The following is a 12,444-nucleotide window of genomic DNA, read 5'->3' as shown; positions in this document are numbered from 1 at the left end:
GAATTGGAGGAGACTTTAAAAAGGAAGAAAAAAACAAGGACAGAATTTGCAAAAAGGTGCAAGTATGCATTTACTTTTACCAACATGCTTCTGATCTCAGAGTCTGGGGAGGGGGCTAAAGATTAGGGTAATGGCAAGGAGGCCTTTCAACCTCAAAGACTTGAAACTCATCGCCAAAGATAAATCATGAAACTACCAGTGGAAAAATGCAGAAATACAAATAAACATTTTCCTAGTGATTCTTGAGGAGGATGGGTTTTATGATTTTTATATATATATATCTATAGATATATATCTATAGATGTGTATATATATAAAACTCAATCTACATTCTTTGAATTACTTTATGAAAGGGCACCAAACTGTTTGAAAGGAAGTGATTTAAAATCTTAATCCGCCAGGGGTATGAATATTATTGGTCTGTCGGGGGAGTGATGGATTTGGAGTTAGAGCACGGGGGTAGCGTACTGGAAATGGCAAAAGTTTCCCTGTTCGAATCCCACTGCCACCCTGAATCCCTGAGCAGGACCCTTAGCCCCTGAATGCTCCCTGGGTTTTGCACAGCAGCAGCCCCACAGAGGAATAGTTAGGATAAGTTACAATGACCAATAAAGGTTGTTATATCTGTAATCTGTACAAAACATAATGGTAGTAAAAATATATTTAGATATTTAAACCATTAAACAGAAAATGAACGAAGTAATTGTATACTCACCTTCAATAAAATATATATGAACATTTTCTGATGGCTTATTTAGGGAATAAGTTTTTGGGTTTGTTTGTTTTTTTGCACTTGTGGTTTTTATGTCAGCTAGCTGACAGGAATAGGGGTTGAGAGAGAATACATTTGCAGCAAAGGTCCACAGGGTGGGAATCAAACCCAGGATAGCCTCTGAACATAGGTCATGCGTAGGTCTACCCCTGCACCACCACTGCATCCTAACTTGGGATCTTGTTAACCTAATTATGAATCTATCGGAAACTATATATATATATATATATATATATATATAAATATAAAAAAAAAGGTTTGATAGTTGCCTTGTAGCAAGATGGATGTCTTATAGCCAAGAAGGTCCTGGGTTTAAATCCTGGCCTGGGGTGCAAGGACTCTGCATGGAGTTTGCATGTTCTCTCTGTGTCCCACAGTCCAAAACATGACTGTTAGGTTAGCTGGTCTTTCTAAATTGCCCATAGGCGTGCGTGGTTGTTTGTCCTGTGATGGACTGGTTATCTGTATACTCTGTCTGCCTCTCACCCAATGGAGACAGGCACCAGCCCACTTGCCACCATGCATGGATAAGTGGGTATAGATAATGGATGGGTAGATAGAAAACCTCATTTGATTCATAACAGACTATACAATTACCTTTTGGTGTTTGTGTTACTAAAGCCTTCTCCTAATGCGGTCAAGCATTACCTTTAGGGTTTGGCCCAAGTTTAGGTTCAGGTTAGGGGTGGGCGTGCGTTGTAATAGTCAGGCTTTGGGACCGTTTTAGGATTTGGCTCAAAATTGGGATGCGTTAATCAACGGAAGGCAATGCAGCACTAAAAAAAAAGGATTGAGATGCACGCTTGAGCGAGTGGGAGAGAATATTCCTGAGATGGCGGGGATGAGACAAACAGATCCTGCCTGGAGAGTTCAGAGTGTGTTGCTGCAGCATACGCGACAGATGCTGTGTGTTTGCTCTGGTGATTGCCTGAAAACTGGGTGAGCATCTTTTGAAAAGTGGCTTAGTTCACACTGGCTTAGTCACATGTTGGCTGGCCTCATTACCAGTGGGCCAACACAGAGAGAGAGAGAGAGAGAGAGAGAAGCATCTAGGCATTATTGTCCTCTCTGCAGGGCCAACTTCGGACAGAGGCCAGCAGGAGAAGAGGCCTCGTGGGTTTGTGTCGGAAAGCCTGGGAAAGAGAGGACAGCTGCAATTGTATCATGCAGATAGAGCCAGATAAAACTCTATGATTGGATCAAAACAGGGGCAGCGTGGAAAGTGTGAAAACGCGTGAAATTCTTCAGTAAGGGCAGACGCATAAAAAACCCAAAACCTTGACTTTTCCTGCAACAGCCTGCAGGAAAAAGTCAAGGTCCGCTGCAGACTTCTCTCAAGGCTGAATGCCAAGATTAGATGACAGACTGTTTGGAGCCGATGTTCTCTTTCCGCGTGAGAATCTGAGATGAAGGCTTTAGGACCTGAGATCTGCTGCAAAGAGCCCCTCCTCCTCTTCCCCCTCCACCACCTCCTCCTCTTCCTCCTCCTCCACTGAAGGCTGTTTACGAAGAAAGCCTGAGCTCAGACAAAAACAAGGGCTGGGACCGAAGCGAGAGGCAGCAGTGTGTCCCATGCACAGGCTCCTCAGTCACCTCGATCGGCCAATATTTACGCCTGATCGCCTTTAGAGACGGGAAGAAAGTCTCCATGCTGTGGGTGAATCCAGCCCGACAGCTTTCCACAATGTTTTTCTTTTTGCACATTGTTTTCCTGAGCGCGGCCATCGTGGAAAGCAGCACAGCCAGTGGGCATCAAAGAGGTAAATCTGCTCATTATCCACCCCCCTTTTTTTGTACTTTAAGGATCATTTCTGTGTAAAAAAAAAAAAAAAAAAAGTTTTGTTTTTAAAAACAGGTTTTCTTAATGTTTTCGATCGCACCATTTTTTTTCTCTCCCCCTCTCACGCAAAATGTGTTGGATTTCCCAGGCTGTGTGGATTACAGGGGAGAACAACAGAGCTCCTCCACAGGTCTGACTTGTCTGAACTGGATCAACACCACGAGGGACTACGATGTTGAAATGCATCCAGATTCACTGACAGGTAAACACTTTAAAGTTAAAGTTTTTTTTTTATTTCCACTGTGGGTCCTGGTTTCTCCTCTTTCTGCTGACTCTGCAGATGTGAAATGTCAAATATGTTGATGGTCGCAACAGTTCTGCAGCACAACAAACCAGCTATAACATGTTGATCCAGCCCGACGAGGCAATAAATAGGAAACAAAAGTAAATATTTCTGATACAAAACAGTCACTTGATGGATTTACAGCCCGTGCTCCAGTGGTGAGTCTGTTGGTGGTGTTAAATGGCCTCTTTGATGCACCAGATGCTGGTTCCATTGTTTGTGCTCAGGGCAGCCTGCTCACTGTGCTGTGATGAAGTGCTGCCATTAAAGTCCTGCTGTCCAGCGGGTTTATCCACACAGCAGGACAGAGACGGGCCTGTTTTTCCAAAGAGGAATCACTAACAGAGCTTTGCTGCTTTTATCTACCTCCTCTGTAGGCGTCGGAGATCACAATTACTGCAGAAACCCAGACGTCTCCCCGCGGCCCTGGTGCTACATCTCAGCCCCAGATGGAGCAATCCAGAGGCAGTCCTGTACAATCGAGACGTGCAAAGGTAAGCAAACACTGCACCCGGCGGCGATTGTTAATATGTTTGACTTACGTGGAGAGTATCAGTTCCTTCTCTGCAAAGAAGGGAGGGATGTGTTGAAAAGCAGCTAGAACCATGAGGATTCTTGCCCAGTGGTGCACCTTGCTTGGAGGTCAACCCTGGGCGAGCCCATTTATGTGCCCCAAAATGTATTAGGTATGCAAATATGTTTTTAGGAAAAAAGTTCAAGATCTACTTTTTTGTTTTCATAACTCTTTTTTTTGTGTCATCAGTGTAGAATGATTATAGTCCATCTTTGACCAGTCTATGCAATCTGGTTTTCCTGTCTGGTATTTATTTAACTGTGGGATCTGCATGTTGAAAGTATAGTTTTGCAGGAACAAACACAAAAATGTTTCAATCAACTCTTTCCTAGCTCAATATGAAAACTCGAACAGCTTTCTTCTTTTTGCGACGACCCGGAGAACTGAGAATTTCTCAGATGCGACTTTCTTTCAACTTTTATTTTCCGCAAATCAAACATTTGCAAGCCCTCCTAGAGACGTGTTACGCGCACGTTACATTTCCAGCTAAGAGCAGTAGGTCAGCCGGTCAGAGCTGTGAGAGGTGATGTATTTTTCTCCCTTTGTTTCCGGGCCTTCGCTCACACCAGCAGGAGTCAAACAACAACAAAGCCGTGCACATGGGGGAAAGTTCCTGCTTTGACTCGGCCCCGAAGCTGCTCTCATTGGCGCTGAGCAGACATTTCCTCTTGGAGACAGCAGCTCATTGGCTGCTCTCGCTTCTTGTCTTGAGGCCTTTTAACTTGGGTAGAATTCATAAACAACCCTGTGGGAGGAAACGGAGCAAACACGTAAAGAGCAGATGTTCTCTGTAACTCCATCCTGCCATGCTCGTGAGAAGGGGGTAGATCATAAAAAACGTGTTCATTTCCGGTGCTTCTTCTTTTTTTTTTTTTTTTTTTAGATAAAAAAAAGAAAGAAGGGATCCAACCGTCTTCCTAGCAGTGTTTGTTCCAGCAATCATAGAAGAGGAGGCACAGTTCGGGAGGGGGCTTGCGTCAGCACCGATGCTTGTAGAGCAGCAATAATTAGAAACCACACGGTCTGGATGACGCACTTCTAGTTGAGTGTGAAAAGAGTAAGACAGATTATTCTAGCAGAAACATTGTGTCCTAAATGTCAAAACAGAACATTTTAGGAATATCTGCAGACCGCTGTTAGTATCCATAATTTATGACGACCTATTTTTTTTACTGCAATGACTGGAAATACATGAGGAATTAATGGGAAAGAAGAGCTGTATTAATCCTGGGCGCCTGCCTTAATTCTATAGGAAATAAATAAACTGAATCTACAACCTATCAAAGGAAAGAGTGGATAAATGACAAAAAATCCCCAAATTTAGCATTGATTGTATCTTAAAAGGACATGGCCACTAATAAAAATACAACACACAATTTGAATGCTTTAACTTTACCAAAGCTTGGACAAACACGTGGTCGGTTTGCCACATTATATCGATTAATACAACATGTTGACTCATTTCCAAATTCACTCAGGATTCTTTCAGTAAAGTAAATAATCTACAAGGCTTCCTACGCAGTCTAGAACAATCTGAAGAAGTATGTAATTTGATTTACAAGGGCTTCACTCTTAGACTTGGATTCAAGTTACTCTCCAGTAAATAAAAATCTGAAATTGACTTGAATTTGGATACAATGACTTCTCTCTAGTTGGTCTGAAAAATTATGAAATCTGGATAAATATAGAGGAAGAAATGGAGAACAATTTTGTATATCTTGATTTGTTTTTACACTCGTTTCAGTCTTTTCGTCGTCATCTGTCCATCCAGAATTGTGATTCTGAATGAATAGTTGAGGTACAACTATAATGGCTAAAAAGGGAATAGACAACTTGAATCTTGAACGAAGTGTGAAACTATGACTAGAAGGAAAATGTGTGAAAACCATCAAGCCAAAACAGTTTTTATTTTCAGTGCTTTTCGAGCTGGCAGCTTGCGCAGCGATACTGTTTACTCCTATGTGGTCGACAACCTGGTGGTGGTCAAAGCAGACAAGAGCGGCCTGAGCAGCTGCAAACAACTTTGGCACTGTTACAAAAAAGAAAGCAATATTTCACACATGTACAACTTCAGAAATATGGAAGAGACATCTTTTCTGAAAGGCGCTGGAGCAGAGATCTCCAATTCCAGTCATCCGGGTCTGGTGTCCTGCAGCTTTTAGATGTGTCCCTGATCCAGCACACTGGAATCAAATGGCTGAGTTATGTCCTCAGTCTGCAGTCAAGTTCTCCAGAGTTCTGCTAATGGCTTCATTATTATACTCAGGTGTATCGTAGCAGAGTGACAAATAATAGTTACAGGACACTGGCCCTCGAGGACTAGAGTTGAAGACGGCTTCCCTAGAGGCTGCAGCACCACTAAGTTAGAGGCATCACTCCATGAAAACCAAGGAACTCTCAAAACAAGTCAGGGACAAAGTTGCCGAGAAGTACAAGTCAGGTCGGGGTTTTATATACACTGAACTTTTCTGTCATTTTATCCTATTTGATGCTTGTATCACAATAAAAAATACCTCTTCAAAGTTGTAACATGTTCTGTAAATGAAATGGGGCAAACTTACAAACAATACATTTTAATTTGAGGTTGTAAGGCGGGGGGTGAGACCTTTTTAAGGCACTGTATACTGGAAATAGCTAACATTGAGACTTCTCTTGTTCTAGTTATGCAGGGACAAAAAGGTAACTGAGCTCTTTAAAAAACAAAACAATTCACAATGTGAATTTTAAAAAGAAATTAGATTTCTTAGATACAAACACTTTATGACATGAATTTATCTCAGTGGTATGTAATTAACATTTTGAATTCAAACCGACTGTAAGTTAAGTAATTTAGCAAAGTCAGACATAACCCTGACCACCAGGCAGCAGAAAGATGCCTCCACTATGTACACACCATGTGGTTCCAAATGATGCATATTCTAGACATACCACATCTCTGGTATGTGTAGAATATGCATCAATGGACACTAATGGCATATATTTGCAGTCTTGGCTGTGTGGTGGTTTTGAGGAATTTGCGACAATACTTTAAATGTGCAGGGATTTTGTGCATGGTGGTAAAAAGTCATTTATTTTTCTCCTGTTTTTAGAAGAACCATCAGCTGCGCCGGCCGAGGCTGGATCCCTCAGACCTACAGCGCTCGTTCCCTCCACTCAGAGCGTCCAGGCAGCCACGACGGGACAACAGAGTAAAGTTGCTGCTGTGCAGCCAGTGATGGGTGTCAGCCAGCGAGTAAGAACAGGGCCTAAAAAGAAGAAGGACCTTGGCACTACTGGTATGTCTTACTTGATATGGGTCCATGATGCATGCACTGCATGTTTGCATACACACAAACCTGCAGCTTGGTTTAGTTTTAAGTGACGCACATGAACCTCATGGCTTCCCTGTGTTTTCAGGCATGGTCCTGGGTATCCTTATGATGACAATTATAATCCTCCTTGGAGTGGGCATCACGCTTGGCTACTTGTATAAAAGGTCAGTATTTGAAATACAGGATTTTAATTTATCCTTTTAGGTTCAGTATTTGAAGAATTACCTTATTATTACATAAAGGGGCAAAAATCAATATTTTTTTTATATCTTTGAAGAAGCATTTGTTATACATGGTTGTTACACAAAGCCAAAAAACGATGCTGTGAAGCCTGCCTTACACTTGGAACGCTTTCCACCTATCTGGCAAAGGCCGACTGTGTCACAGGTGTGTGTGTGACACTTCCCCACTGGTAGTTTTCCATACCATTGCGCAACAATAACGCCGACTGTCTCACCTAGTGTCAGATTCACAACCGCATCAGTGTCGACAGCTTAAATTACATTTTCAGACTCACACATGAGGAGTAGGCTGATCCAGCTTTCAATCCGCTGTTCAAAGGAGGAGGGATAGTGAATAAGTGGAAATAGTGTCATTCTCCACAAAAATACACTATTCACACACACACACACACACACACACAAAACTTTAGGGGAACTAACAGAGTTTTCATGTAATAATAACTAATTGTTCCCAATGTGAAAGCTACGCCCCAGAGGTTTAATCAAGCCTAAGTCTAATAACACCTCCACCCCCTTTTTTTCCCCCAGGCTTAAACTAATGTCCTCCACCTTCATCAGAAAGACCCTAAACAAATACCTTGTGACCAGTCAGTTTAACAGACTGATCAAGCCATCAGTTGTCTCTTCTCATTTGGGCGATGTTGGTATATGTCAGACATTTAGTAGAGAAACAGGCTGGCCTAAGACGACACAATCGCACACTGTCTGTGGTCTCAGCTGTTGCTCATATTCCCCGCTGCCATTGTTTGTTGTTCCAATTAGACTTGAGGCGGCCATTTTAACGGCTTTATCACAACAGAACATGAGGAGGAGGAACTGGTCAGGAAATGGAAAAAGCCTGAGGCCTATTCTAATCTTTCTTATTTGATATCGTTAGAAGGGAAGACCGCAGGGAGGAGGGGGTGAACTAGGCGAAGAAGCCCGTTATGTAACGTGTGGCATGATGGCCCGGATAATGGGAGAGAGGGTACCGAGAGTCCTGGTCAAACAGTCCAGAGTGCCCTCTCAGGTCTGTGCTCGGCTGTCTTATCTTATTAGCAGAGCTTCCGTCATAGATGCCTATTTTTAAGAGGAGATTATTAATAAGCAGGAGAAGGATGTTATGTCAGAGGGGCTAAGACGTGTCCTCAGTGTCCAGTGACATCTTCTTCAGGAATGTGATAGATGAGCAGCTGTTATGGCTCTAATGTTAAATAGAGATGCACCGGGCAGATCCACGTGGCCGCTTTCCCATCTCCGATTTTGGGAAAGATCTGATCTGCCGATGCTCATCTTTCTGTGAGAGCTACTAAATAATAGAAGATGTCAGAACAGCATTCAATACGTTGTTTTTTTTAGCTTTATTTCTTTACAGCATGGATAAAATTAGTTCATATTGGGAGCAGAGGAAATGTCACATCATGTGCAAGAGAGTAGTCACTTTAAAACGGGTTTCTTTAGCATCCTGGAGCTAAATTCTTACTCAGCTAGCGTAACGGCAGCAGCTGTGTATGTGTGTGTTCCCTAGAGAGACTTGTTGCCCTAACTCTAAGTCTGCAAACATTGCAAAATCCAGAAAGTTAAAACAAGAACTTTGCCTCGCTCAGTCTAGCCTTCTTGTTATCTGCTGAAAGTCTTGCTCTCTATCGCTCTCTCCCCGTTAGAAGAAACGGACATGTTGCAGACACGTTGTAGAAAATGTAGCTTCCTTTTAAATACGCTTCTGCAAATCTTCGGTTCATCTGCCTTCCTTTTATAAACCTCACCGTTTGTGAAGAAGATCCAAGGTTAGCTACTTTTTAACAGCAGCATTCTCCAAATTGAAGAGAGTTGCTGTTGGCGCAGCTTATTAACGCTTAGATGTGGTGCGTTCGCTCAAGAGGAAAAAAATCTAATTGTTTCCAACCAGCTGGTCCCCACTTACGGCTAATCAAACTCAGAATCATCAAATTCCTGTCACTAGCATGTCTCGGTGCGTCTTTATTTTCAGCTATTAATTTGCAGCTCCAATAACCAGGAGTGGCTGTAGACATTTGTAACCTAACAAGCCAATCAGTGTGCCAGGTTTGGACTCCACATTAAAGGGCATGTCAGCCAGAGCGTCCCGCAGATGCCCCATTGAGATCCATCTAGAGATTCACTTAAAGCTTATAACGCGTGAGTTCTGGTGCTAACATTACATTCCAGGCTGTTGAATTGTTTCTCATTTATGTCGACAGCGGCTAATGATGCGATATACAGATCTGTCTCACAGGCCGTCTCTAAACTCTCCTGCTGACAAAACCACTTTGTCGTCCATTTAAGACGAAAGCTCCTGCCTCTCTGTTTCCTCATCACTGAATATACTTGTGTTAAGGAATGCACTCCTAGCTGATGTTTTCTTAAACATAAACCAGACAGGATTCCCGCTCCTTACTTCTCCCGGTCAGACGTGGTGTGTTACTGATGGGGATATGAAATCGTGTAACTTAATTTGGATTTTCTTCAGCTTGAATCCCTTAATGAGGTCAGCCGGTCTTTATACATTTCTCTTTTCATTCATAAATTACAAATAAAAGTTTTGAGGAAATCCATGACACTCTTCTCCCCGTTTTATTTGGCGCTTCAGCCAGACGGCTCATTTTGCCAAGCAGTAAGACTAAAATAGCAGGAACGCGGCTAGCGTGGGCTTTTTTTTTTGCTAAGCAACAGGCCTCAGGAAGTTTTTGGAAACTGTCAGGCACAAAGCAAAGGAGTTAGCACGTCCCCGATAAAAGATGGAGCTGAAGGTCGTGTTGTGATGGCGGAAGATCGGAAGCAGAGCAGAGTTGCACAGTGGGCTGTTTATAAGCAGCCTGGTAGGAGGTGTTTTCAATCAAAAGTTTGTTTTTGACTCCAGATCAGCATTTTTTACTGCTTTGGAGGACAAAATATTCCTGTCTCAAATCAGTCCTTGGTCCTTGCTGCGAATCAGATCTGCATTATGTTATCTGAACCATATTATCACAAATAAAAGCAGCTTCAAGGCAACCGAGGCCATGACTACAGTAGATCACTTCTTACCATTTCAGAAAATCTGGATTTTGTAGCCAATTTCTGGTTTTTGAAAAGCTTTAACCTGTCGATGTTAGCATGATTACCTATTAATACAAGCATTAATAAAAGCATTTTTCCTGCAGTAAGTAGCCTTTATTTGTTTATATCTTGAGCAAATGTGATTCCACACTCTGTGTGTTATAAAGTAAGAGCTGTAAAACAAGATTTTACTAATACTTCAATGCAGACCAAAAGGTTTAGGTTGTTTAGCATCTTTTATTAGCGATTAGTATGGTTAGCTAGCTTGTATAGCATTACTAAAACTGCAGTCTATGGTTGAATTTCTGGAAAATGTAGATATTTGTATCAACGCTAAGATTTACAAATGCAAAAGAAAACAGAAACTTTACTTTATTCAGCCTTCCAATGTCATAGGAAGTGTATTTTTCTTCTTCTGTGCTTCTTCCGACTTCATTATAACACCTCTCTGATACTGGAAGTAGCTAACATTGAGCCTTCTGTTGGTAACAGCTTCCATGCTAGCGGTAGTGTTGCTGTTAGCACAGTCTGATGGTTGTTAAGTTTTCAGTGAACACATATTTGTCTTATTTTTTTTATTTTTTTTGAGTCACCTGATGAAGCTGAAAAATGTCCCGTTCTGGTTCCCAGTATTTTTAGATTATGAGTTGTGGTCGTTTAAGAAACCAATCAAAACAGCTGTAATCAAATGGAAAAAAAGATGGGATAACGATTTTAAGAGTGCCATAAAAACTGAACTAACAGTAAAAGATTGACTGCCCACAGCAAAGAAGGTTTTCCTGTTTGGTCAAGACCACGCAGCCTAGGTTTTGAAGCCAAGCTGCTTGATTATTGAGTATTAGATTTATCCAGGAACCAGACCTCTGGGCGCTCTGGTTTTAGTGGGGGGGTCTACATATTTTAATTGTGAGCTTTTCCTGAACAGCCCACATCTGTGTTTTTCCACAGCTTGGCCCCCTTTTTTTTTTTAGAATAAATCCCTTTGGGGATCTTTAGCATTCGTCCCCTTTGGGTACCATTAATGCTTTATATACGGAGGACCCAAAGGACGACTTCATTTCTGTGACCCTCAAACAGTCGCATGACCAGCTGACCCATTCACTTATTTCTTAAAGCAACCACACCCACTGTGCTGGGCTTTGACTGCCTCTGCACTTTTCTGTCCCTGACAAATACTCAAAACACAGTTAACGTCGCACAGACTGAAGCGAAGCATTGCTGCCAAGGTTGAACACCAAGACCCCCCCCCCCCCCCCCTTCCATTTGCAACTTTGCTAATCTTGGAACTTTTATGCGCCTACAGAGCCTCGCAGAAATATTAGTCATGCCTCTTGAACCTTTTTCACATTTTGTCACGTTACCACTGACAAAATGTGCTTTTTACACAAGACGGCGGCTGTTGACATTTTATTTTACAAATGCAAACCTGGCATTTTCAGCCCCGGCCCCTTACTTTGTTACCCCTAAATAAAATGCAGTGCACCAAATTGTGTTTAGGAGTCAAATAATTAGTAACCAGAGTAAACCTGTGTGTAATTTAGTCTCAGTATCAAAACAGCTGTTATCCGAAGGCCTCAGAGGTTTTTAGAGAACATCACAAACAGATTCCATGAAGACCTAGGAAAAGGTCATGGAGGAAGGTGTGGAGATGTCTAACAGGAGCTTAGGTTAGAAAAAAACACCTCAAGTTTTGAACATCTCACAGAGAACTGTTCAATCCATCATTCAAAACTGGATAGATTATGGGAGAACGGCAATCCTACCAACACATGGTTGATCACCTAAACATGGATCATTAAGTGTCAGCCTGGTATCTCTGGAGAAGCTGCAGAAATCTACAGCTCGGGTGGAAAAATCTGTTGAAAGTAAAACCATTAGCTAGGTACTCCCGCTTCGATCCCCGCAGACTGCCATTATGGGTCCCCTAGCAAGACCCTTAGTCCCAGATTATGCCCCGGACACTATAAAAGCTGCCCACTGCTCCCTAAGGGATGGGTTAAATGGAGAAGGTAAATTTCATTGGAATTTACAATTGCAATGACAAAGATTTCTTCTTCTTTCATAAGTCATTGTTTAAATAGCCCTAAGAAGTACAAGAATAAGAAGTACAAGCAAAAGACTCTTTAGCAAGAAATATAACAATGCACATCATCCTGATCATGCAATCTTCACTGTAAAACAATATGGTGACATCACCATGCTGTGGGGATAAGAAAGCTGGTCAAAAGTGACAAATGATAGTCTTGAAGTTACTGACACATGGGTGCCAATTACAGAAAAATGCAAAAATGTTTAATCCTTTTCCTTCCTTATCAGAATTATGCACTATTAATTATTGACCGGTCACATAAAATCCAAATAAAATATGTTTTGTAAGGTGGAAAAAAAA

The 12,444-nt window shown here is 41.9% G+C and overlaps 1 protein-coding gene across 1 annotated transcript; it reads left to right on the top strand.

Annotated features, from left to right (window-relative positions):
* Window positions 1-2,257: 2,257 nt before the first annotated feature.
* Window positions 2,258-6,944, top strand: pik3ip1 (phosphoinositide-3-kinase interacting protein 1; the record flags this gene model as incomplete). The annotated part of the gene is given in 5 exon segments (XM_036143685.1): window positions 2,258-2,532; window positions 2,701-2,814; window positions 3,273-3,389; window positions 6,559-6,744; window positions 6,866-6,944. Coding segments are annotated over 5 exon segments (608 nt in total), but the record flags the coding sequence as incomplete, so codon positions are not given.
* Between the last annotated feature and the right edge of the window lie 5,500 nt (window positions 6,945-12,444).

The sequence above is a fragment of the Fundulus heteroclitus genome, chromosome 12 (assembly GCF_011125445.2).
Source record: "Fundulus heteroclitus isolate FHET01 chromosome 12, MU-UCD_Fhet_4.1, whole genome shotgun sequence".
Taxonomy (NCBI): domain Eukaryota; kingdom Metazoa; phylum Chordata; class Actinopteri; order Cyprinodontiformes; family Fundulidae; genus Fundulus; species Fundulus heteroclitus.
This window is presented reverse-complemented; position numbering and strand designations above follow the sequence as displayed.